The 23,413-nt window shown below is 42.2% G+C and overlaps 1 protein-coding gene and 1 pseudogene across 1 annotated transcript in view; one reads left to right on the plus strand and one right to left on the minus strand.

The window, feature by feature from the left end:
* Nucleotides 1-16,258: 16,258 nt before the first annotated feature.
* LOC105492084 (solute carrier family 16 member 10) overlaps nt 16,259-23,413 on the plus strand; it is a 140,854-nt gene continuing 133,699 nt past the window's right edge. The window contains exon 1 of the mRNA XM_011758966.2: nt 16,259-16,830. Within this exon, the coding sequence (XP_011757268.2) occupies nt 16,488-16,830 (343 nt within the window). The 5' untranslated portion in view covers nt 16,259-16,487. The remainder of the gene's footprint in view (nt 16,831-23,413) is intronic.
* LOC112428516 (U6 spliceosomal RNA) lies at nt 19,932-20,044 on the minus strand (annotated as a pseudogene).

Below are 23,413 nucleotides of genomic sequence, written 5' to 3' on the forward strand. Positions count from 1 at the left end.
CTCCTGTTGACCTTCAGGAAGCTACAATGATGATTAGTATCTAATCTAGAAATTAATTACCTTGTCTAGTTTTGAGACTTACTAGTTTCAAGAGACTGACAATCATTGTGCCAAATTTGCTCCCTCAAATTCTTATATCATAAAAAGTGGCCATTATTGGATATATATATATCTCTATAATAAATAGAAAGTTTTCAAAGATTGACTATAAAAGCCCATATCACTCTTAATTTGTGCCAGGTCAGGGAAGAAAGCCCAGACTTAAATGTGGCCAGAAACCACAGTGCAGAAAGATTTAACAGTCCTCCCCACATTTCAGAATGAGTTAGTTGGAAAGGAGTCAAAATTTAATCTTAAAATCTCACAAATGCTTTATGACTACAATTACTGCTCAAAGCTATCAGGTGGTGTAGACATGTATTACTATTGTAGAAACTGAGTAGTACATCTAGGTTTTCCAACAGAAAGATTCCTTTGAGACTAAACTCATCATAAATGGTAAGGGCCTTTCTTTCTCTCTCTCTCTCTCCTTCCTTCCTTCCTTCCTTTTTTTTTTTTTTTTTTTTTTTTTTTTTTTGTCTTGCTCTATTGCCCAGGCTGGAATGCAGTGGCATGATCTTGGCTTACTATGACCTCTGTCTCCAGGTTCCAGCAATTTTCCTGCCTCAGCCTCCTGAGTAGCTGAGATTACAGGTGCACACCACCATGCCCAGCTAATTTTTGTATTTTTAGTAGAGACAGAGTTTCACCATGTTGACCAGGCTGGTCTCGAACTCCTGGCCTCCAATGATCCATACACCGTGGCCTCCCAAAGTTCTAGGATTACAGGCGTGAGCCACTGTGCCAGCCAGGATCTATTTTTTTATTAAAATAATTAAATACATTTCATTATATGATAAATAGAAATTGGAAAAGACAAGGAACAGATTCTCCCTTGGAGCCTCCAAAAGGAACCAGCCCTGCTAACATCTTAATTTTAGCCCAATAAGACTGACTTCAGACTGCTGACCTTCAAATCTGTAAGAGAATCAATGTGTGCTATTTTAAGCCAGTACATTGTGGGGATTTGTTACAGCAGTAACAGGAAACCAATACAATCTTCATTTCAAAATAGTTCCCAATATGGCCGCTGCAGTGGCTCACATCTGTAATCCCAGCACTTTGGGAGACCAGGGCAGGAGGATTGCTTGAGCAAAGGAGTTCAAGCAGCCAGCCTGGGCAACATAATGAGACCTCGTCTGTTAAAAAAAAAAAAAAAAAACAAAAAAAAAACAACCACTTAAAATAAATTTTTAATATATTATTTTTTATTAGACTATTGGACGTCTGGAAGGTGTGTGGGCAGTAGAAGATGAAATCCTTTTGTCTCCGTGGGTGGCGGTGTTCAAATATTTTCCACTTTGGTATTTTAAAAGCTTTGTAATGTGTTGTGTTTATTTTATTCATCTGTTTTTGTCTCCCTTTATCAAGCTCTCTGGCTACATAGCCCATCATATTTTTTCTACTCCTATTTAAGCAACTGTCTCATGAAGAGCTGTCTGAGTCAGGGAAGAGTCAAAATCGAAGCTTCTATTTGTGCCTTTTGTCACAAACCTCCCACACTTGTTCCATTCTTCCTTCACACTCCAAGTCTTTTAGTCTTTCTTTTTTCTCAAGTTGTCTCCCTTCTCTTGTACCTCCTTTTCTGTCCCTCTGGTTCACTTAATTCCACTTAATTGATGACTGTTTTCTTCTCCTCTTTTGCTCTGGAGCTCTCTCTCGCCTGTCATATTCTTGAGTTTGCACCTGATCTTGTTCAAGAGTCCAGACCCTTTGCCTACTTCACCCTCCAGAATTTCTCAGCCAGTGGTTGAATCTCAATCAGAGGCATCAGAAGTTCTCAGAGTTTGAAAGGGTTTCAAAGATTAGTCTACCCACTCACATTTGAAGTTTCCCCTCCTGCCTGACATATTTGATAAATAAATAAATTCCTTCTTTCCACAAGTTGTTTTTTTATTTATTTTTATTTTATTTTTTTGAGACAGGGTTTTGGTCCGTTGCCCAGGCTGGAGTGAAGTGGCACAATCATAGCTCTCTGCAGCCTCGAACTCCTGGGCTCAAGTGATCCTCCTGCCCCAGCCTCCCAAAGCATTGGGATTACAGGTGTGAACCATCGCACCCTGTCTGTGTCTGTTTTGTCCTACCTGTTTGTCAGGCCTACGCTCAGCCTTTGCCTGAGATCCCCAGGATGGCGGGTCACTCCTTTATGAGGCAGTCTACCTGACTTTGGACAGCTCTGATGGAGAAGGAGTTCTTCCTTCTGCTGAGATAGCAATCTTTTTCCTTCTAACTCTGATCCATGGGTTTAATTCTATCCCTTACGTCACTTGTAACAATACCATTTCCTTATCCCCCTGCCAGTCCTCCAATATTTGAAGATAATCTTCACATCCCCTACTGAGTTTTCCTCTACTCCAGGCTTAATATCTCTAGTCTTTTGAACTATTTCACAAATGATGTGTTTTAGCTTTGTAGTTACCCTCTTCTGATTTTTTTTTTTTTTTGATCCCTGCTTCACTTAGAGTGATGTGCAGGGCTGACTGAATACACCAGAGCAGAGGGTCACCATTACTGCTCATTACGCCAGTGCTGTCTAATAGAACTTTTGGTGATGAGGAAAATGTTCTGTATCTGTGCTGTCCAATCATAACCACCAGCTGCCTGCGGTTATTGGGCATTTGAAATATGGCTAATGAGAATGAAGACCTGAACGTCTAATTTTACTTTAATTATTTTAAATTTAAATAGCTGCATATGGCCAGTGGTGATCACATTGGGAAGCACAATTCTAGATGTTATATTTGTAATAATGTAGTTTAATTTTGCATGGTTTTGGAGTAGCTGTAGGTTCATCTTGAGTTTACTTCTCTGAAAACTCTTGTTTACTGATGCTAAGCCAATTTGTTGTCACTTGTCATATAGGTACAATTGTCATATAATTGGAGAAACCCATTTTGTGTTTCTCCCTGGCTAGCATGTTAAAATGGCATGTTTTCCACCATTCTTGATTCTGACTTGTGACCATCTATGTATTCTGAGTCTAGCTCAGTACTCTCTTCTCATTGTACTTCTTGGTTTCCTGATTCTGACCCTGAAGTCTGGAATCCAGATTCTGAGCTGATATCCTTCAGGTCTTCCGCTTGTTCTTACATTATATATGCCATTTATTTATTCTATATGTTTATATGGAGCACCTTTCAAGTTTCAGGCAGGAACTGTGCTGGAGTCAGAGCCAAGAGAGATAAGACACAGTATCTCCACCAGTACTAGCTGATCTCCCGTTCTAATCTGCCAGTGTAGGGGTTTTGGCTCCTGTCCTAGACTTTATATCTCAACTTCAATATCTTGATCTTAAGTCTTATTGTTTGAGGGTAGGTGGGGAAGAAGTAGGAAGACAGGTGGGAAGGAGAAAGGGGAATTGAGAGAAATGTTGTGGAATTCTAAGGAAAAACAGATCGAACTCCCTAGAACAACAGTATATATTTTTCTTACTGAGAGAGAGAAAAAAAAAAAAACCCTCCCAATCATACATTTTTCATGGCTAGCAGTCAACTTGCCTGTCTACTCTAACCATTTTCTTTTCTTTTATGTATCCACAGCCTTCTACCTCATGTTCAAAAATATGGCCTGTGGAAACACAGCCAACAAAAAGATATTCTTGATTTTGTTTTTGTATTTGTTTTCCTGATTCCTTTAAATAACCAGGACCAGGCAATGACGGTTTCTGTATATTCTGTATGTAACATACTGCCAATCTCAAAAGGAGTTTATCATTTGAAAAATACACACCCTTTACCCCTCATCTAAGCCAGGAGGAAGGGAGAGAGGAAGGAGTAGGATGGTCTTAGGATGAGAAGGTTGAGGAAGCCATTTGCCTGAGGGCAAATAGGTGATGCTTTGCTTCTCTGAAATCCATCACACTAGTTCCGGGATCGGGGTTGTCACACTTCCAGATAGCGACCCAGTTGGCCCAAATGGCGCTTGACCAACCAGGGTTAGTCATGGACCAGTTATCTGCAGGATTCTCCCCACATCCCATTTCTCCCCATGGAAAGGAACTATCTTTTATCTTAATTTTCAGAGGCCAAGCTTCAGGTGATCTTTCTCAGGGGTTGGCTAACTAATTGGAAGAAAAAAATCCCCATCAACATAAGATCTGAGGAGAAGAAGACCCCTACATTCCCCATAGGGTGCTCTTTTCTGCGGTCACTAGTATGTGAAGCCATAGCAATGGGGGCAGGTCAGGGCAGGTGAGAAGAAGGGAAGGCTCATCTAACCTCCTCTCTTTTAAAATAGAAATAGGAAATATTAGTTCTCTACACGTGGACAGGAGAAGGTATAGGGGCCACTGAAGCAAGGCCATGCTGAGGCTCTGGAAGCCTGTGGTCTTGTTGCTGTCATGCTGTAGACATCCGTGTATTCAGGGAATAGTCAAATGTCCGTCATTTCATTTTTCCCAGCCTCAGTTTCTTCATTTGTAAAATGGGAGCATTAGACTGAATCAATGTTCTTCAAACCTCAAAGCACAATCTATTAGTAGGTGGTGGAATCAATTTAGAGTTTTTATCAACAGTTTTTTAAAAACGAAACAAAACAGATCAGAATATGCTGTCTTGTACTTAGTAATGTAAACATTGTTTACTTAGACTGTTGTTCCAATTGTGTGTGTTTGTGTGTGTGTACTGGGTAATGACATCCGACGTGTTTCTAACTATGAGTTACAGTAAAAAATGTTTTAAAAACCCAGGAATCCGTGATTCTTGAGGTTCCTTCCACATGGTGTTTTAGGTTTCCCTGTCACTGCAGAAGGCTCTCTTTGGAGATTCACCTCCACTGTGATTTGGAAGAACAAGTTTCCATGACGCCATCCCACACTCTCCTCCCAAGTAGACAGTCTTTGTATGGAGCCTGTGCCATGCAGAGCCCCTCAGAAGGTGAGCAGAGGAGGGGATGAGGTGTAACTGCGAGCCATGTTGTTAATGCGGACCCCCTGACATTTACATACACTGATATAGTTTCTTGGCATGGCGTAGGCCCTTCAGTTTTACTATGATGCTTTAGAAGAGTTTCTTGTCTTAAGCAGGAGGTCAGACAAAATACTAAAATCCCTCCTCTAGAGGTAATATTGTATGAGTCCATGGATACATTTCAAGAGCTATTTATAACTAAGGACATCATTTTCAGTAATTGCAACAGCAGCAGCACGTTCACAGTGAGGCATGTGTCACAGACAACTTCTGGTCATTTTTCTGCTTCATTTCCTCAATAGTCCTGAGGCCTGAGGTCAGAAGCTTGTGAGGGGTTGAGTCACAACTTGCTCAAATCTTCTTCCTCCAAAATCCTTTTAACTTCTGCTATACACAAGGAAACCGATTATTTTCACCAAATGTAAATTATTAAACATGATTTTTTGGCCAGGCACAGTGCTCACCCCTGTAATCCCAGCAATGTAGGAGGCCAAGGCAGGAAGTCTCCTTGAGGCCAGGAGTTTGAGACCAGCCTGAGCAACATAGCAAGACCCTGTCTCTACAAAAAAAGTTTTAAACGTAGCTAGTGCATGCCTGTAGTCACAGCTACTTGGGAGACTGAGCTGGGAGGATCGCTTGAGCCCAGGAGTGCGAGGTTACAGTGAGCTATGATTGCACCACTGCACTCCAGCTTGGGTGATGGAGTGAGACACTGTCTCTATTTAAAGAATTTTTTAAACATGCTTTTTCTTCTTCTGACAGTAAATTTAATTCTATTCAGTACGTTTCAACAAACATTAGGAGGAAGGGTCTGCGCTGAAGGGAGATCTCTGTTGAGCAGCTGTGTTTTGCGGACACAGCATGGGGAGCCACAGGCCACAAATAGGACATATTCCCAAAGCTTGAGACCTGGTTAGGCAATGTTGCTGTATGCAAAGGAAGCTGTTTAAATATCTAAACCACAGTTGTCATTCCAGAATATTTTCAAAGACAATGTGGCTCACGCCTGTAATCCCAGCACTTTGAGAGGCTGAGGCGAAACCCCATCTCTACTAAAAATACAAAAGTTAGCCAGGCGTAGTGACAGGCGCCAGTAGTCCCAGCTATTTAGGAGGCTGAGGCAGGAAAACTGCTTGAACCCAGGAGGCGGAGGTTGCAGTGAGCCGAGATCATGCCATTGCACTCCAGCCTGGGTAACAGAGTGAGACTTCTTCTCAAAAAAAAAAAAAAGGGTTTCTTCCAACCTCACTAATGGTACTAAAGCATATCTAAGATAAACTACAGCATGACTGAGGTGATGCTATCATAATAGAATGATGGCATATGGGGTGGAGCAATTGGGGTTAGATGCCCAGGAATTGTTGTAGGTCCCTAAGCACAAGAGACCTAGCCTCTTGAGTCCAAGCTAGCGACTGGACCACAGTCACACAGATGTGAAGTGACAGAAGCTCATTTGATTCCAAATGCTGGCTGGGCATGGTGGTTCACCCTGTAATCCCAACACTTTGGGAAGTCAAGGCAGGTGGATTGCTTGAGGCCAGGAATTCAAGACCAGCCTGGCCAACATGGCGAAACTTTGTCTCTACCAAAAATTACAAAAATTAGCCAGGTGTGATGGTGGGCACCTGTAATCCCAGCTACTCAGGAGGCTGAGGTGGAAGAATCCTGGAGGCAGAGGTTGCAGTTGCAGTGAGCTGAGATTGTGCCATTGCACTCTAGCCTGGGCAATGAAGTGAGACTCTGTCTCAGAAAAAAAAAAAAAAAATGCCAGGCACAGTGGTTCATGCCTGTAATCCTAGCATTTTGGGAGGCTGAGGCAAGTGGATCACCTGAGGTCAGGAGTTCAACACCAGTCTCACCAATATGGTGAAACCCTGTCTCTACTAAAAACAAAACAAAACAAAACAAAACAAAACATTAGCCAGATGTGGTGGTGTGCACCTATAGTTCCAGCTACTCAGGAGACTGAGGCAGGAAAATCACTTGAACTCAACCAGGAGGCGGAGGTTGCAGTGAGCTGAGATTGCGCCATTGCCCTCCAGCCTGGGAAAAAGAGTGAGACTCTGTCTCAAAACACTGCCCCTCCACCAAAAAATAAAGAAAAACCCAAGTGCTTTTGCCATTATATATGTTTTCTATAGTGGACTTGGGGAGACATCAGGGTAGCATAGCTTGATGGCATTTTCTCTAAATATTATTAAATCTTTTTAACGTGGTTCTGAATCCCCTAAGAGCCTTTTTATAGTAACAGGTTTTGTCACACAGAGTTTTCCCCCTTGGAAAATAAGGCACTATGCAACCCGTAAGAATACTCAAGTTGGCCTGACAGCACATGAAATTACATTTAAAAAAGATATTGCACGTTCTCAATCCATTTTAGTGTAAATTTGCTTTCACTAAATCGTTCTCTAGAGGCTAAATGGTTCTGGTGAGGGGAGATAATTGGATTCTGGAACACAAAGAGCTGAAGACCAGACTCTGGGCCCATATGACACCCACAAGGGTGAAGTGTCCTGGGGGCCTGAGGGGTGTCCTGGGAGCCTTGGGCTGCTCTCTGCTCTGTCCTATAGACATACCCCAGCACAAGGCTGGAGAAATCTGATAGAACAATTAACAGCATAAAAACCGATGCACATTGTTTTGCTTTTGAACACACTTGAGATAAAAACCAAAATGTTTGAGGACAGAAGTTGTCACATTAAAAAAATGAAGTGGTGCTGGGCATGGTGGCTCACGCCTGTAATCCCAGCACTTTGGGAGGCTGAGGTGAGTGGATCACCTGAGGTCAGGAGTTCAAGACCAGCCTGACCAACGTGGAGAAACTCTGTCTCTACTAAAAATACAAAGTTAGCCAGGCATGGTGGCACATGCCTGTAATCCCAGCTACTCGGGAGGCTGAGGCAGGAGAATTGCTTGAACCCAGGAGGTGGAGGTTGCAGTGAGCTGAGATCGTGCCATTGCACTTCAGCCTGGGCAGCAAGAGTGAAACTCCATCTCAAAAAATAAAAATAAAAATAAAAAAGTAAAGAAATGGTGAAGTTATTTTCCATCAGAAGTATAAAATAGGTTGGGTATTTGTTACTGCATAAAAATAAAAATTAAAAAAGTATATTCATTTAAGATGTAGGATTTAGATGTAACATAAACTGTAAAATGAGAAAAAAATAAATTAAAAAAAAATTTCAATAGGTTTTGGAGAACTTGTGGTTTTTGGTTACATGGATAAGTTCTTTAGTTTGATTTCTGAGATTTTGGTGCAGTGTATCCAAGCAGTGTACACTGTACCTGGTGGGCAGTCTTTTATCTCTCACCCTCCTCCCACCCTTCCCCGGAGTCCCACAAGTCCATTATATCATTCTTATGCCTTTGAGACCTCATAGCTTAGCTCCCAGAGAAAAACTTTTTAAGGCTGTGTTATTTTAACCTAGGAGAACTGGCTTTACTGTCAAATGCCAGATGAAAAGAAAAATTATCATTTAATGATAATTGAAGCTCTATATTTAAATTTACCCAGATTTCTCAAAAATATAATACACTACAGTGGTAGGATCAGATAACTATATAAAAACTTAATTGCTTTTTACTGCATTAGCAGTAACCAATTAGAAGTTCTTACAGAAAAACATTCATTCCCCAAAGCAGTGACAGCAGCATCGGCAGCATGCAAATGAAATGCCTGACATAATCCTAACAAGAAATGCATGGGATCTACATGGAGAAATATTAATAAATATCACTCAGTAAAAGCCAATTTCTCTGTTAGAAAATGTGAAGAACGACCACCAAGAAACAATTTATAAAAAAGAAAATACAGATGGTCAATAAATATGATCTTTCGCACTGATACCCAAAGATTTGAAAAAGAAACTAACAATGAAATTTCATCTTTCTTCTAAATTGGCAAAGATTTAAAAATAATTATATTATTCAAGATTTCCTGCTGGGTTCAGTGACTCATGTCTGTAATCCCAGCACTTTGGGAGGCCGAGGTGGGCAGATTGCTTGAGTTGAGGAGTTCAAGACCAGCCTGGGCAACATGGTGAGACCTCATCTCTACTAAAAATAAATTAAAAAAAAAAAAAAAGAAGAAGAAGAAGAAGAAGCCAGGCATGGTGGTGTGCACCTGTGGTCCCAGCTACTTGGGAGGCTGAGGTGGGAGAATAGCTTGAGCCCAGGGGGAAGAGGTTACGGTGAGTTGAGATTGCGCCACTACACTCCAGACTGAACAACACAGTGAGACCCTGTCTCAAAAAAAAAAAAAAAATTCCTGGAGTACACTAAATGAGCATTTTGATACAGTACTTGTGGTAGTATGAATTAATAAAGTTCTTTAAAATTTAGCAGTGTATTAGGTGCCTTAAAATATTGCTTTTCACTAGTAATCTCCCATCTAGAACTTTATTCTAGGAACTTATTTGAGATACAAAGATTTGTGTGTAAAGATGTTTATTGCAGTATTATTTATTATAGTGGAAAACCTGAAATAATATATATGTACAATGATAGGGATGTGACTAAATAAATTATGGTCCATCTCCACAGTAGAATGCTTTATAGCCATTTGTACCCTGCTTTTGAAGAATATTTGATAACACGGGGAAATTATTTATGATGTGATAAGTGAAAAAAATGCAGGATACAAAACTGTGCTTTATTATGTGTACTGTGTTAGTTTTTGTTTTTAAGAGACAGAGTCTCACTCTGTCACCCATGCTGGAGTGCAGCGGTATGATCATGGCTCACTGCAGCCTTGACCTCCTAGGCTCAAGTGATTCTCTTGCCTCAGGCTTCCAAGTAGCTGGGTCTACAGGCATGCACCACCATGTCCAGCTAATTTTTGTTTATGTTGCATTCGTTTCATTGGGCTGCCAAAATGAAATACCACAGACCTAGGGGCTCAAACAAGAGAAGTTGTTTGGTTTTTTAGAGATAGGGGGTCTCAAAATGTTGCCCAGACGGGAGTGTGGTGTCTATTCACAGGTGTGGTCATAGCACACTGCAGCCTCAAACTCCTGGGCTCAAATGATCATCTTGCCTCAGCCTCCTGAGTAGCTGGGACTACAGGCACGTGGCCCTACGCCAGGCTCAAACAACAGAAATGTATTTTCTCACACTTCTGGAGTCTAGAAGTCCAAGATCAAGGTATCAGCAGCAGGTGTGATTTCTCCCGAGGCCATTCTCCTTGGCTTGCAGATGGCTGTCCTCTTCCTTCCCGTGTCCTCACATGGCCTTTCCCTGCTCACTCTCTAGGTTCCAATCTCCCCTTCTGATGTGGACTCCAGTCATATTGGATTTGGGTCCACCCTAATGACCCATTTTAATTTAATTAGCTCTTTGAAGGTGCTACCTCCAAGTATTGTCACATTCTGAGGTACTGGGGATTAGGGCTTCAACGTATGAATTTTGGGGGGGATACAATTAAGTACGTAAAACTATGATTCTCATTTTGTTTTAAAATGCATAGAAACAAAGACTATAAGGAAATACAGTAGACCTGTGGCTTTTGAGCAATTCTGAAGGTTCATAATATATAATAATTGGTGGGTATGTTTGCTGATGTATAGATTTGAGACATAAGAACCTCTCAAGAAGGCCTGTGGCTAAACCCCTATATATAAGTGACTGTAGTTGTCCTCTGGGCATCCTAATCTTATCAGGCTTCTTCACGTGTCACTCATCATCTTGAATGCAGCAGTTTGAACTAAGGATCAAAAGAGTTGCTTAATTTTTTTGGTGATACTACACCATTTTTACAGGAAAAATACAAAACAAATATGGTATCTCTCATACATGCATAATTAATAACAAATATTAAGGTTAAAATGGGTTATTTGAGTGGTTCTACTATATATATATCTATTTATTTATTTATTTTATTTTTATTTTTATTTTTTTTTGAGACAGAGTCTCGCTCTGTTGCCCAGGCTGGAGTGCAGTGGCACCATCTTGGCTCACTGCAACCTCTGCCTCCTGGGTTCAAGTGATTCTCATGCCTCAGCCTCCCAAGTAGCTGGGATTATAGCTGTGCGCCACCACACCCGGATAATTTTTGTATTTTTTGTAGAGATAGTGTTTCAACATGTTGGCCAGGCTGGTCTTAAACTTCTGGTCTCAAGTTATCCACCTGCTTTGGTCTCCCAAAGTGCTGGGATTACAGGGGTGAGCCACCATGCCTGGGCTATAGTAAATGATTTAAACTTTATTGTTTTTATGACATTTGCTATAACAAGCATATAGTACTTTTTTTTTTTTTTAATCTGTAGAGGTAGGGTCTCACCATGTTGCCTAGGTTGGTCTAGAACTCCTGGGCTCAAGTAATCCTCCCACCTTGGCCTCCCAAAAGTGCTAGGATTACAGGTGTGAAACACTATGCCTGGCCTGTATTCCGTTTTTTTTTTTTCTTTTGAGATAGAGTTTTGTTCTTGTTGCCCAGGCTGGAATACAATGGCAAGATCTCGGCTCTCTGAAACCTCCACTTCCCAGATTTAGGTGATTCTCCTGCCACAGCTTCCTGAGTAGCTGGGACTACAGGCATGCACCACAACCCCTGGCTAATTTTTGCATTTTTAGTAGAGACAGGGTTTCTCCATGTTGGCCAGGCTGATCTCGAACTCCTGACCTCAGGTGATCCACCCACCCGGCCTGTCAAAGTATTGGGATTACACCCATGAGCCACTGCAGCCGGCTTTTTTATTTATTAATTTTTTTTAGACTGAGTTTCGCGCTTGTTGCCCAGGCTGGAGTGCAAAGGCACAGTCTTGGCTCACTGTGACCTCTGCCTCCTGGGTTCAAGGATTCCCCTGACTCAGCCTCCCAAGTAGCTGGGATTACAAGCATGAGCCACCATGCCTGGCTAATTTTTTTGTATTTTTAGTAGAGATGGAGTTTCACCATGTTGGCCAGGCTGGTCTCAAACTCCTGACCTCAAATAATCTGCCTACCTCAGCCTCCCAAAGTGCTGGGATTACAGACGTGAGCCGCCTTGCCCAGCTCTTTATTACTTCTATAACTAAAAAAAGAAACACATGATTTAAACATATTTAAAAGTTTTCTTCTGAAAATATAGGATCTTCTCAATTTCGCACTTTGTGGTTCTTTATTTTTGAATTCTATTCAATTTGGTTCAACAAATATTTGTTGTGCACTTACACTACTTGGTCCTGTGGTTCAAAGATTTGTGAAAGACTATCTGACCTGTCTGAAAATTCCTACACTAGCCAAGGAGATTGAAGAGATGGGAATTGAAGAGTCTATTGACCATAAAAACTGCTATAAATAAAATATGGCAGCCTAGAGGAAGGATCAATAAAAGTTTCAGAGAAGTGAATTCCATTTTAGAGTTGAGCCTTGAAGATTGAGTGAGATTTCACCACTCAGAAAAGGGGAGAGAAGGTCATTTCAGAAGCAGGGTCTGCAGGGAGGAATAGAGGTGTTTATACTTGTTCCTGAAATGAGGAGCAGGCCTTAAGCCTGCAGAACAGAGTTTGGGCAGGTAGAGGATGAATTGGTGCCGGCAGAATTTGTTGGCAGCAAAACTAATTAGTAGGTCATTATGATGGTCCTTGAGAAATGATAAGGAATCATTAAGGAACCAGCAGCAAAAATGGAGAGTAGGGAACCAGTCAAAAGACCTTCTGGAGCTAGAGTTGACAGGATTGTATTTGAGGGAATCAGGGGAGAGGTATATCAGGAAGGGGACCCAGGTTTTAGCTTGGATTTGGGAGGATTAGGGGTAACACCAAAGGAGAATCAGGTTGAGGGGATTTCTGAAAGAGAGGTAAAAAAGTGGAGATGAGAGAGTTAATTCATTCTCATTTTTAAAGTGTACTTTTTGGCCCTATGTGGTGGCTCAAGCCTGTAATCTCAGCACTGTGGGCTCCATTCAATGCAGTGAGCCAAGATTGGGCCACTGCACTTCAGCCTAGGTGACAGAGCGAGACTCCGTCTCAAAAATAAAATAAAATAAGACAAAATAAAAATAAATAAATAAGACTGTCCTAAATAGGAGAGGTTGGTCTTTTGAAATAGAATAAGGAATCAAGTGGATTATTTGATTTAATAAATAAGTTTAACATAAACTAGAGATGAAAAGGCCTACATAAAGTATTGTTGGCATTTAGATTTAATGAGCAATTATACCTTTTTAAATTTTATAAATCTTTTTGTCTGATCTCAAAGCACTTAATAAATAGGAACTCATTAAAAACATACCATCACTGAGCTGAGTGTGGTGGCTCATGCCTGTAATCCCAGCACTTTGGGAGGCCGAGGTGGGTGGATCATGAGGTCAAGAGATACAGACCATCCTGGCCAACATGGTGAAACCCCGTCTCTACTAAAAATACAAAAATTAGATGGGCATGGTGGTGTACACCTGTAGTCCCAGCTACTCGGGAGCCTGAGGCAGGAGAATTGCTTGAACCTGGGAGGTGGAAGTTGCACTGAGCTGAGATTGGGCCACTGTACTCTAGCCTGGTGACTCTAGCCGTCTCAGGAAAAAAAAAAATACCATCGCTATGATGTAGTTATAAGTAAACAGGTTCATATTTTCAGATGGAGAAGATGAGGTCAATCCAATAATACAATGTGAGTTATTGATTAGTGTGGACATAGAAACAGAAGGTAGTTTTCCTGGACACCTAAAACTCTGCTCCATTCAATAGCCTATTGGTTAGAAGTAAACACTCTTTTTTTTAAAGAGATGGAATCTTGTGTTACTTGAAGCCAGGAATTTGAGACCAGCTTGGTTGCTGGTCTCAGCAGTGTTGCTCAGGCTGGTCTCTAACTCCTGGCCTTAAGTAATCCTCCCACCTGAGCCTCCCAAAGTGCTGGAATTATAGGCTTGAGCCACCACACCTTGCCTCATTTGTTACAATTAATGACCCAATGTTGATACATTATTCTTAACTAAAGCCCACACTTTGTCCATATTTCCTTAGTTTTAATCTAATGTCCTTTTTCTGTTCCAGCATCCATCCAGGATATCACATTACATTTAGTTATCACGTCTGTTAGGCTTTTTTTTTTTTTTTTTTTTTTGAGTTGGAGTCTCACTGTCACCCAGGCTGGGGTACAGTGGCACGATCTCAGCTCACTGCAACCTCTGCCTTCTGGGTTCAAGTGATTCTCCTGCCTCAGCCACCTGAGTAGTTGGAATTACAGGCCCACGCAACTATGCCTGGCTAATTTTTGTATTTTTGGTAGAGATGTGGTTTTGCCATATTGGCCAGGCTAGTTTCAAACTCCTGACCTCAAGTGATCTGCCCGCCTCGGCCTCCCAAAGTGCTGGGATTACCGGCATGAGCCACGGCGCCCAGCCCTCTTACACTCTTTTTGACTGTGACAGTTTCTCAGACTTTCCTTGTTTTTGATGACCTTTACAATAATGAAAAGTACTTAATGGGTATTTTGTAGACTGCCCTTGATTGGGATTTGTCTAATGTTTTTCTGATGGTTAGCCAGGGATTATGGGTTTTGGCAGGAAGACCACAGAGGTAAAGTACCATTTTCATCACATCATATCGGGGATACATTAGCATCTGGTTGAGGTACTGTATGCCATTTTTTGCACCCTAAAGTTACTTCTTCCCCCCACCCCCTCTTTCCATCCTATACTCTTTGGAAGAAAGTTACTATGCATACCCACACTTAAAGAGTAAACCATTGTATTTCACCTCCATGAGGGAGGAGTATGTTCATAAAGTATTTATATTTCCTGCAGGAGAGATTTGTCTATTCTCTCCTCATTATTTATTTAATCATTTACTTACATCAGTATTGACTCATGGATAATTCTTACATATGTGTGTGTTTGTGTGCATGCAAATATCTAATCGATGTGCTTTCTTTGCCCAATAATATGTTGTGGACAACTTTCAAACTCAATAAATACAGATGACCTTCAGAACTTTTAGAAGTTATAAAGTAAGTATTTAATCAGTCCTCTACTGATTAAATAAAGGTACATCATACTTCCGAATTTTCCTTATTTCCAACAATACTGGGGTAACATCTTCATACATTCATTTTTGTGCACTTATGTGCCTATTCCTGAGTTTACTATTTTGCCCCCATTTCTAAGGCAGATTACACTTGACCTGTGTTCCCCATTCCACAACCAAGCACGCCTTGCTTTCCTTAGTTTATGCTATCTTCTCTACTTGGAATGCTCTTTTTCCTTGACCTACTGAAGTCGTATGTATGAATCAGGGCTTCGGCCAAAGGCTGCTTGCTGTAGAGGCTCTTCTACAGTGTTCTGGAGAGAATTTTAAGGGACTATCTCACCTCTCTCTTTTGTACATGTATTATAACACATCATCTGAGCCTCCTAGTCTCTCCCAGGACTCTCTTTCCTACCAGTTTATGAACCGATAGAGGCAGAAATGTGATCGATCGCACTCATCCGTGTAGTCTACCACAGAGGTGGGCACATCAAGTAACTAGCATATTCTGACTTTGATTGAAGCGAAGAATCCGAATAACAGAAATTAAGAAGCATCCTCAATATTGCATAGCAGGTTACTCTTCCTTCCTTTTACATAGGATGGCACTCCATGCTTCAGGGAGACAGAGGAGTTGAATACAGGTTTTAGTTTTTGTTTAAAATGAAAACGACTGTGATGTACTTGAAAAGTAATGCTTTCTAGCTGTCTGTTAAAAATATTAGTTGGTTGAAGATTTTGGAATTGCCGTGCAATGAAGACTGAAAATAAGCATCTTCGGTGTGCCAAATATTCATAAGGAAATTGTATACGAATGCAAGAGAATGGAACTGAAGTAATAAAATAAGGCCTCTGATCCTTCAGACGACTTCTTTAAGAAGCCAGGTGGCATAAAGAATCTTACATATTATAATTAGTACTGAGAGGTGAATGCCAAAACATAACACAAACACAATCGAGACAATGTTACTGTGACTGTGACGCTGTGTCGGTGAGTTGAGGCTACAGTATTGCTCTCCTGAAGGCCCACCGAGCCCGCACCTAAGAGACGCGCCCCTTATGCCCATGCTTTGAGGCGGGGTGACCCACACATCTGTGCCCCTCTCTGAGCGGGAGGAGGCCCCGTCGCAGACGCGCGCGCAGACGGCGTCTGCAGCAGGCACCTGGGGCCGCGCGCCGCGGGGCGCCCCGCCTCCGCTCTCCGAGGCCCAATCATCGGGAGGCTGTGGGGGCACGTCCCGCTCCCGGCCACGCCCCCAACCGGCGGGGTGGGGGGTGCTTTTAAGAACCGGCTACTGGCCGTGGGCTCAGTCGGGGGTGCGGGGCTGTGACCCGGAGGCTTCGGTGGCGATCCTCGAGGCGTTCGCGCGCGCCAGCTGTCCTCGCGGCCGCCTGCGCGCTGCCCGCCCGCCCGCCAGGGGCTCCGCCGCCCTCGCCTCGGCCTCGTTAGCCCGCCAGGAGTCCCGCAGCTCCTCCGGGAGCCCGCTGGTAACTCGCGTCCCTAGCGCTCCTCCGGCGCCTGAGGGGGCCGCCTCGGGCCATGGTGCTCTCCCAGGAGGAGCCGGACTCCGCGCGGGGCACAAGCGAGGCGCAGCCGCTCGGCCCCGCGCCCACGGGGGTCGCTCCGCCGCCCGGCCCGGGACCCTCGGACAGCCCCGAGGCTGCTGTCGAGAAGGTGGAGGTGGAGCTGGCGGGGCCGGCGGACGCGGAGCCCCAGGAGCCTCCTGAGCCCCCCGAGGGCGGCTGGGGCTGGCTGGTGATGCTGGCGGCCATGTGGTGCAACGGGTCGGTGTTCGGCATCCAGAACGCTTGCGGGGTGCTCTTCGTGTCCATGCTGAAAACCTTCGGCTCCAAAGACGATGACAAGATGGTCTTTAAGACAGGTGAGGCGCGGCGCCCGCCAAGACCAGCCTGGGGGACCCGCATGGGGCCCCCGAGCGCATCCCGCGTGTAGGCTGTGTCTGCCTCCGAGTGTGCATGTCGGTGGGTCCTCGTGCCAGAGGGTGCGAGCGGCGGGGGGGGGGGGGGGGGGGTCTGTCGAGTTGCAGACAGAGCCTGCCGCTTCTGGGGCCTCGGGGTGCCTGTCTTTATGTGGAATCCAGCTGCAGAGCTGTGTGTTTGCAAGCAGGTTGCAGAACTTACTTGCCGAGATCGTCCTCCTTTCCCCTCGGCAGAGTAGACACTAACAGTCCACAGGAATCCTTCCTTTTAATGTTTGAAAACAAACAGAACCCCAGAACCTTCAACCCCACACATCGCCCTGTCATTTTTGTGGTCTCTTTCGTGACTATGCCAGTTGTGTAGTTCTTCATCTGCCTTCCTGGGCCGCAGAGGGGTGTGCGTATGTTGGCGGGGCGGGGGGTGGAGTTTGGAGGAATGAAAGAGATTTGTACGAAGGTCACTGGAGTTCCGAAGGGGGCCCTGCAAGAGTCAGGGTTCCGTGCCTTCCCGCCCCCCCCACCCTTTTTTTGCCCTCTGGGCTAAATGTAGAAAACACGGGAGGCAGCCGGATTAGGGACTGGGATGAGGAAGGTGAGGGGTTGCTTCTTCCCTCCTCCTGTTGTGTTTTTTGACATTTTTTTAACCATATAGTAAATTAGATACAAATGGTGCAGATTCAGCATTTTCTCCCTGTAGAGCATTATTATGACTTTTTGGCTGATTAGGCAAAAAACAAGTCTAAGACCTTCTGCATGACACTTTAACATAAATTATTTCACTTTATCCTGCAAGGTGAGCATGGTCAATCCCATTTAGATGAGAAAACTGTAGCTCAGTGAAAGTGTCTTGGTGGGTAGTAGAATGGCAATAAAACACATATCAACTGACTTCAAGGGCTAAGTGATTTCCATTACTGAATCAACCTCCTTCCCCGTCATTTGGGGCAACTTTATATGATTAATAGTCTTTTTTTTTTTTTTTAACCTTGATTTTCTATTATTTTTAGAGCGAATATTCCTTAGGTCTTTAAGTATGCATATAAGAAATGGGCAAGACTGTAATAAATTCTAAGACAAAAGTAATGCTGGGTTATGTTGAGAGTTTTAAAACCATATATAAATACTATTATACTATTTGCATCATTCTGCAACTTACTTCCATTCCGCATCATGTTTGTGACTTATCTACATAATACCTCAGTGTGAACTGATAACTCAAATTCTTTCCATTTTAACTTACATGGTTTGCATTGTTTGACTGTATTATACTCTATGCATTCTCCCTTTGATAGGCATTTAGATTGTTTCCAAACTCATTCTAAACAATGCTGCAATGAATATTCCTGTATACTGTCTCTTTATGCATGTGAATACGGTCCATATTTAACCTGGAATTTCTGTTCTTTAAATAGCTATTGAAACTGCTGTGGTATGCAGGTCAATGGGCTAGGTACAAAAAGTGTTAAAAATGTAGTAACATGTACTTAACCATTTAAGGAAGGTAATCATGGTAAAGTTTAGCAGGGGAGATATGCATATATAATAGTAAACAAAAGTAGTTTGGTGTCTTTTCTATGTGAGTATTGGGTGTCAGAGAGAAAAGCCCCAAAAAGGCAGAATTGACAGAGTTAACATTTAAAGACTAGTTCCAACATTTACCATATTCCTGCCTGGGATTACAGATTTTTAATGCCGTCAAGACAACAGCAGTCGTTTGTTTATCATCATTTTTGCAAGTTCAGTTAAGTAGATCCTTTGGTGTCTGTGGGTGTTTTTTGTTTTTTTGTTTTTTTTTGAGAGAGGGTGAGCAATTGCCAGAGAGAGACCATAGCTTTGCCAGGGATCAGAATTTTGCAGTGTCAAAGTCTCTACCTACTACTTGTCCCCAAAGTTCCAATTGGCTACAATATCCCAATACTGGGTAGCTGAAAGTGAGGGAAGGAACCTAGTTTTTCTTTTGCACTCTGTGAAACTTTGTGGTTACCATTTTGATGAATATCTTCTTTTTATTCAGTTCAGTCTTTGACAATTCTTATAGTCTTGTTTGTGTATGCGTGGTTATATATCATACAATCAGTTGTACAGGTGTGCTAGTTAAATGTGTGAAGATCTTTGTGCTTCTCTGCCTGACTGCTGTATATCTACATCTGGTGGTGCCATTGCACAAGGGTGCCAAACTAAGTGGGGACTGAAAACCAGCCTGGGCTCTGGGTGCCCTTTGTCTGATTCCTACAGAAGGGCCCTCTGCACTTGTAATGGTCCTGTATAACACAGCATCTAGATTGAACAATGGCCACTACTTGGGTGCTAGGTAATACATATATGACTGATAGATGTTAAGGGCTGAGGAAGAAAACAGATTTAAACTTAGTGCTGAAAAAATGATTACAAGATAGTCTTTAAGCCAGTTATTGTTGAGATCTCTCTCTCTTCCCCTGTCCCCTACCCCTTTCTCTTTCCCTCAGTGCACAGACACACACAAAGGTGTTTCATAAAGTCCCTCATCTACCACAGGCACTATTTGAGAATATCTGCTTTGAAGTTTGATTGTTCACGCTTTTTCACTTTGATATTCGAATGCTGAGTCATCTGTGATCAAGCATATGCAAGCTTCAAATACATGCCAAGAAATATCTGGAATTTGTTTAAGCCTTTTATTTTTCAAAGTTTTGGTCTATTTCCTATTACCGTACTCATGATTGATAATGCTGGTGTTAGAGTACAGCTAGTTCTGTCTCCTTGTTTCCATTAGCTTCTTTACAGCAAGTGATTAGCCTAAGGATATACAGGGAGGTGGTGGTGGAATGGAATCTAGGTCTCCAAATGATGGTGCACATTTCTTCAGTACTTTCCTGTGGCTAAGCACTTTAAATGCGTTCCTATTTAAACCTTACTACAATTCTCTGATAGACTTTGTTAATATCTTCCTTTTCAGATTTGGGAACTCAGGCTTACAGAGTTTAAGTAAGAAGTGGAGCCAGAATTCAACCCCAGGCTTATCTGACTGTAAGAGCTAGGATTTTTATTTTATTTATTTATTTATTTAAAATATGGAATACTCCATGAATTTGCATGTCATCCTTGTGCAGGGGTCACGCTAATCTTCTCTGTGTCATTCCAATTTTAGTAAATTGTTGTTCAAAGTGCTGCTGAAGCAAGCACCAGGAGTTGGGTTTTAATCATTCAACATATTGCATTGACTAGAAAACATTCTGCAAATACGATGTTCTTTATGTTGTTGATTAATTTAAGTGTTAGTGATTGGTTGAGTGCTCTATCACACATTCTGGGATTAGAAAGAAGGGTCCTTGTTTCTTGGTCGTACTTTGTGGTGAATAAACAATTGCAAATTATTAATATCTTGAACTATGTTTCTGAAGTGTAGAGAGACTTCCATAGAGGAACGAGACACTTCCATGTGCTGTTCAAGCAAAAGTCTGGGGTTTCCTTTGGAGAACCATTCTCTTTTAGATTGATCCACAGCAGGACAATGTTTCTAGGCAGAACTGAGGAGGAGCCTTTCTTAGGCTCACTTCTCTTCAGGGGTCTGTTAACTCTTCCCACGCAATGGATAATGTACCCAAAATTTCTCAGGAAAGGGCCTGAAGAAGTTCATTCACACTAAGTATAAGTGAGTTTACACATCTTACTGTTAATTCTCTTTCTACAGATGTTTACCAAGTTATCTAACACGCTCTGTTTTGGGCTCTGTCCTGGGCACTGGAGATAATGACTGAGAGAGGAAATGTCAGCTGTTTCCAAGTAGCTTAGGATCTGTTGTGGGATACAAATTAATAACAGACCAGAAGTAATAGAATATTTCCCTGAAGGATTTTCAATATAACAGGACTCAATTTTATTATAAAATGCTGAAATTCTAAGGTCATTTCAACAGGTGGTGGGGGTGAGGAAGGCATTTGATGCCTCTTTCTCTATGGTTATAAATCTCACTTGGTGAAATTAAGACTTTGGAAAGGGGAAGTAAGCCGACTCCAAGTTGGGCAGTACAACTATTGAAAAATGCTGACGGCATCACAGTCCCATTATGGTGCCCAGCAAGCTGCCGATGACATGGCACTCAGAGGAGTGTCTCACATCCTGCTGTGTCTGAGGGAGCAAGCTGAACTTGAGTTGTCTCTTTTTTTTTTTTTTTTTTTTGAGACAGACTCTCGCTCTGTTGCCCAGGCTGGGGTACAGTGGCGCCATCTCGGCTCACTGCAACCACAGCCTCCCAGATTCAAGCAATTCTTCTGCCTCAGCCTTCTGAGTAGCTGGGACTACAGGTGCGTGCCACCACACCTGGCTAATTTTTGTACTTTTAGTAGAGACTGGGTTTCACCACATCGGTCAGGCTGGTCTCAAACTCCTGACATCGTAATCCGCCTGCCTCGGCCTTCCAAAGTGCTGGGATTACAGGCATGAGTTGTCTCTTTTTACTTGAATTTTTACCCGTTCACATGTGCATGCTTCTTGCTTAGGTAACAGGAATCAAATGCTTTGGGGAAGAATAAAAGGAAATACAATTAAGTGGAACATTGTTTTTCCTTAGAAAGTGTAATTTTGGGCTGGGCGCAGTGGCTCACGTCTGTAATCCCAGCACTTTGGGAGGCCGAGGCAGATGGATCACCTGAGGTCAGGAGTTCGAGACCAGCCTGGCCAACATGGTGAAACCCCGTTTCTACTAAAAATACAAAAAATTGGCTGGGCATGGTGGCGGATGCCTGTAATCCCAGCTACTCAGGAGGCTGAGGCAGGAGAATCGCTTGAACCTGGGAGGCAGAGGTTGTAGTGAGCTGAGATGGCGCCACTGTACTCCAGCCTGGGCAATAAGAGCGAAACTCCATCTCAAAAAAAAGAAAAGGAAAAAAGAAAATGCAACTTTGTTTTAACTCTGCTAGATACTGGAAAACCCATGGAACTAATGAAGAGCCTAGGGTTTTTTGTTTGTTTTGTTTTGAGATTGTGCCATTTCACTCCTGCCTGGGTATCAGGAGAGAAACTGTCTCCAAATAATAAATAAATAAAAACGTGTAAATCAAAACATCAACAATTCAGTAGTTTGAAAGTAGATTATCAAAAAGGTCCTGAAAGGGAGGCTTTTTGGCTGTAATCTTTAATGCAACTCTACACTCCCTGTATGGAGACGGATTTCTTTTTAGGTAGTTACAATCGCAAAGTAGGATTTTCAGTAGCATTTAGGGATGAATGAATCTTGCGGCATCTCTCCCTGTATCTTGCTAACCCCTCTGAAGCTTCAAGTCAGTTAGTGCTTCCTCAGAAGTTGTTCCCTCCCCACCATGTTTTCACATTTGCAGTTATACTGATATCCACATCGTACAGTTGTATATGACACCTAGATTATAGGAAATTTTGGCTATCGTTCAGAAGTTAACTGCTATGTTTTGCCTTTATGTTAAAGAGATATTGTTTTGTTTGGTAGGAAAAGTGGCCTGCATAGCTAGCCATTTCTGTATCTTAGAAAAGTTTTTAGTAACAGTGTTTTGTTGAGCTAGTTACAGTGAACAAATAATCTGGTTCATGGTCTTACACATCTTTCAATACAAGAAAAATACCTGATTGTTATTTACACTGGAAGAGAGGTAGAAAAGCTAAGAGAACTCACTTATGGCAATAAACCAATCTAAACTACCTGCTAAAATAAGTGAGAAGTTTATAAAAATGGTTCTAGAATTTTGGAATAATAGTGAGTATGATGTGGGCATTTCATACTTCATTTCCAGAATGTTTCTGGATTCAGTGCAAGACTGAATAGCGTATATAGTGAATTCTAATTAAATACAACAATATGAGGTTCCTGTGGTGTTTTTTCATGGAATTTTATCAATAAAATTAACTGCTGAAGGAACCCAATTAGCCAAAATGAAAAGCATAACAAATTTTTTCAGGAGTGATTTTGAGGTGTCTTTTAGAATAAATTGTACTCTGCTCTTGATGTGATTTGCTACATCTTTTTGTCACAGTTCCTTGAGGCTCAGTCCCTGGCTATGTACTTGCTTCACTTTCCTACTTTCTTCCATCCACTGTCTTGGGGCTGTTATTTTCAAATCTCATCTCTGTGTTCAAGACCCTTATTTACTATTTCTGGACAGTTCCATTTGGGTGCACAGGTACATCATACTAAACTAACGTGAACTTATTTTTCAGCCACTCCATACAACCTTTCCTTACTACCAAAAATGACAGCCCATTTGTCAGCATTCTTCTGAATCCATATTCCTCCTTCTCAATTCTCAGTACATGATACCTCTGGTTGTTTAACTCAGAAATCTGGAATGTATCTTAACTTCTTATTTCTCTTCCTTCCTTACCTGTTTTGTTAATCAGAGTTTTTTTGTGTTTACCTTCTTAATGCCTCATAAATCAGTTCCCCTTTTCTTTCACTGCTGTGTCTTAATTCATGCCTTCAATCACTTTTTATTTTATTTTTTGAGATAGGGTCTCACTGTGTTCCCCAGGCTGGAGTGCAGTGGTGTGATCATAGCTCACTGCAGCCTCACTTTTAGGC

This window comes from Macaca nemestrina, chromosome 5 (assembly GCF_043159975.1).
Source record: "Macaca nemestrina isolate mMacNem1 chromosome 5, mMacNem.hap1, whole genome shotgun sequence".
Classification (NCBI taxonomy): domain Eukaryota; kingdom Metazoa; phylum Chordata; class Mammalia; order Primates; family Cercopithecidae; genus Macaca; species Macaca nemestrina.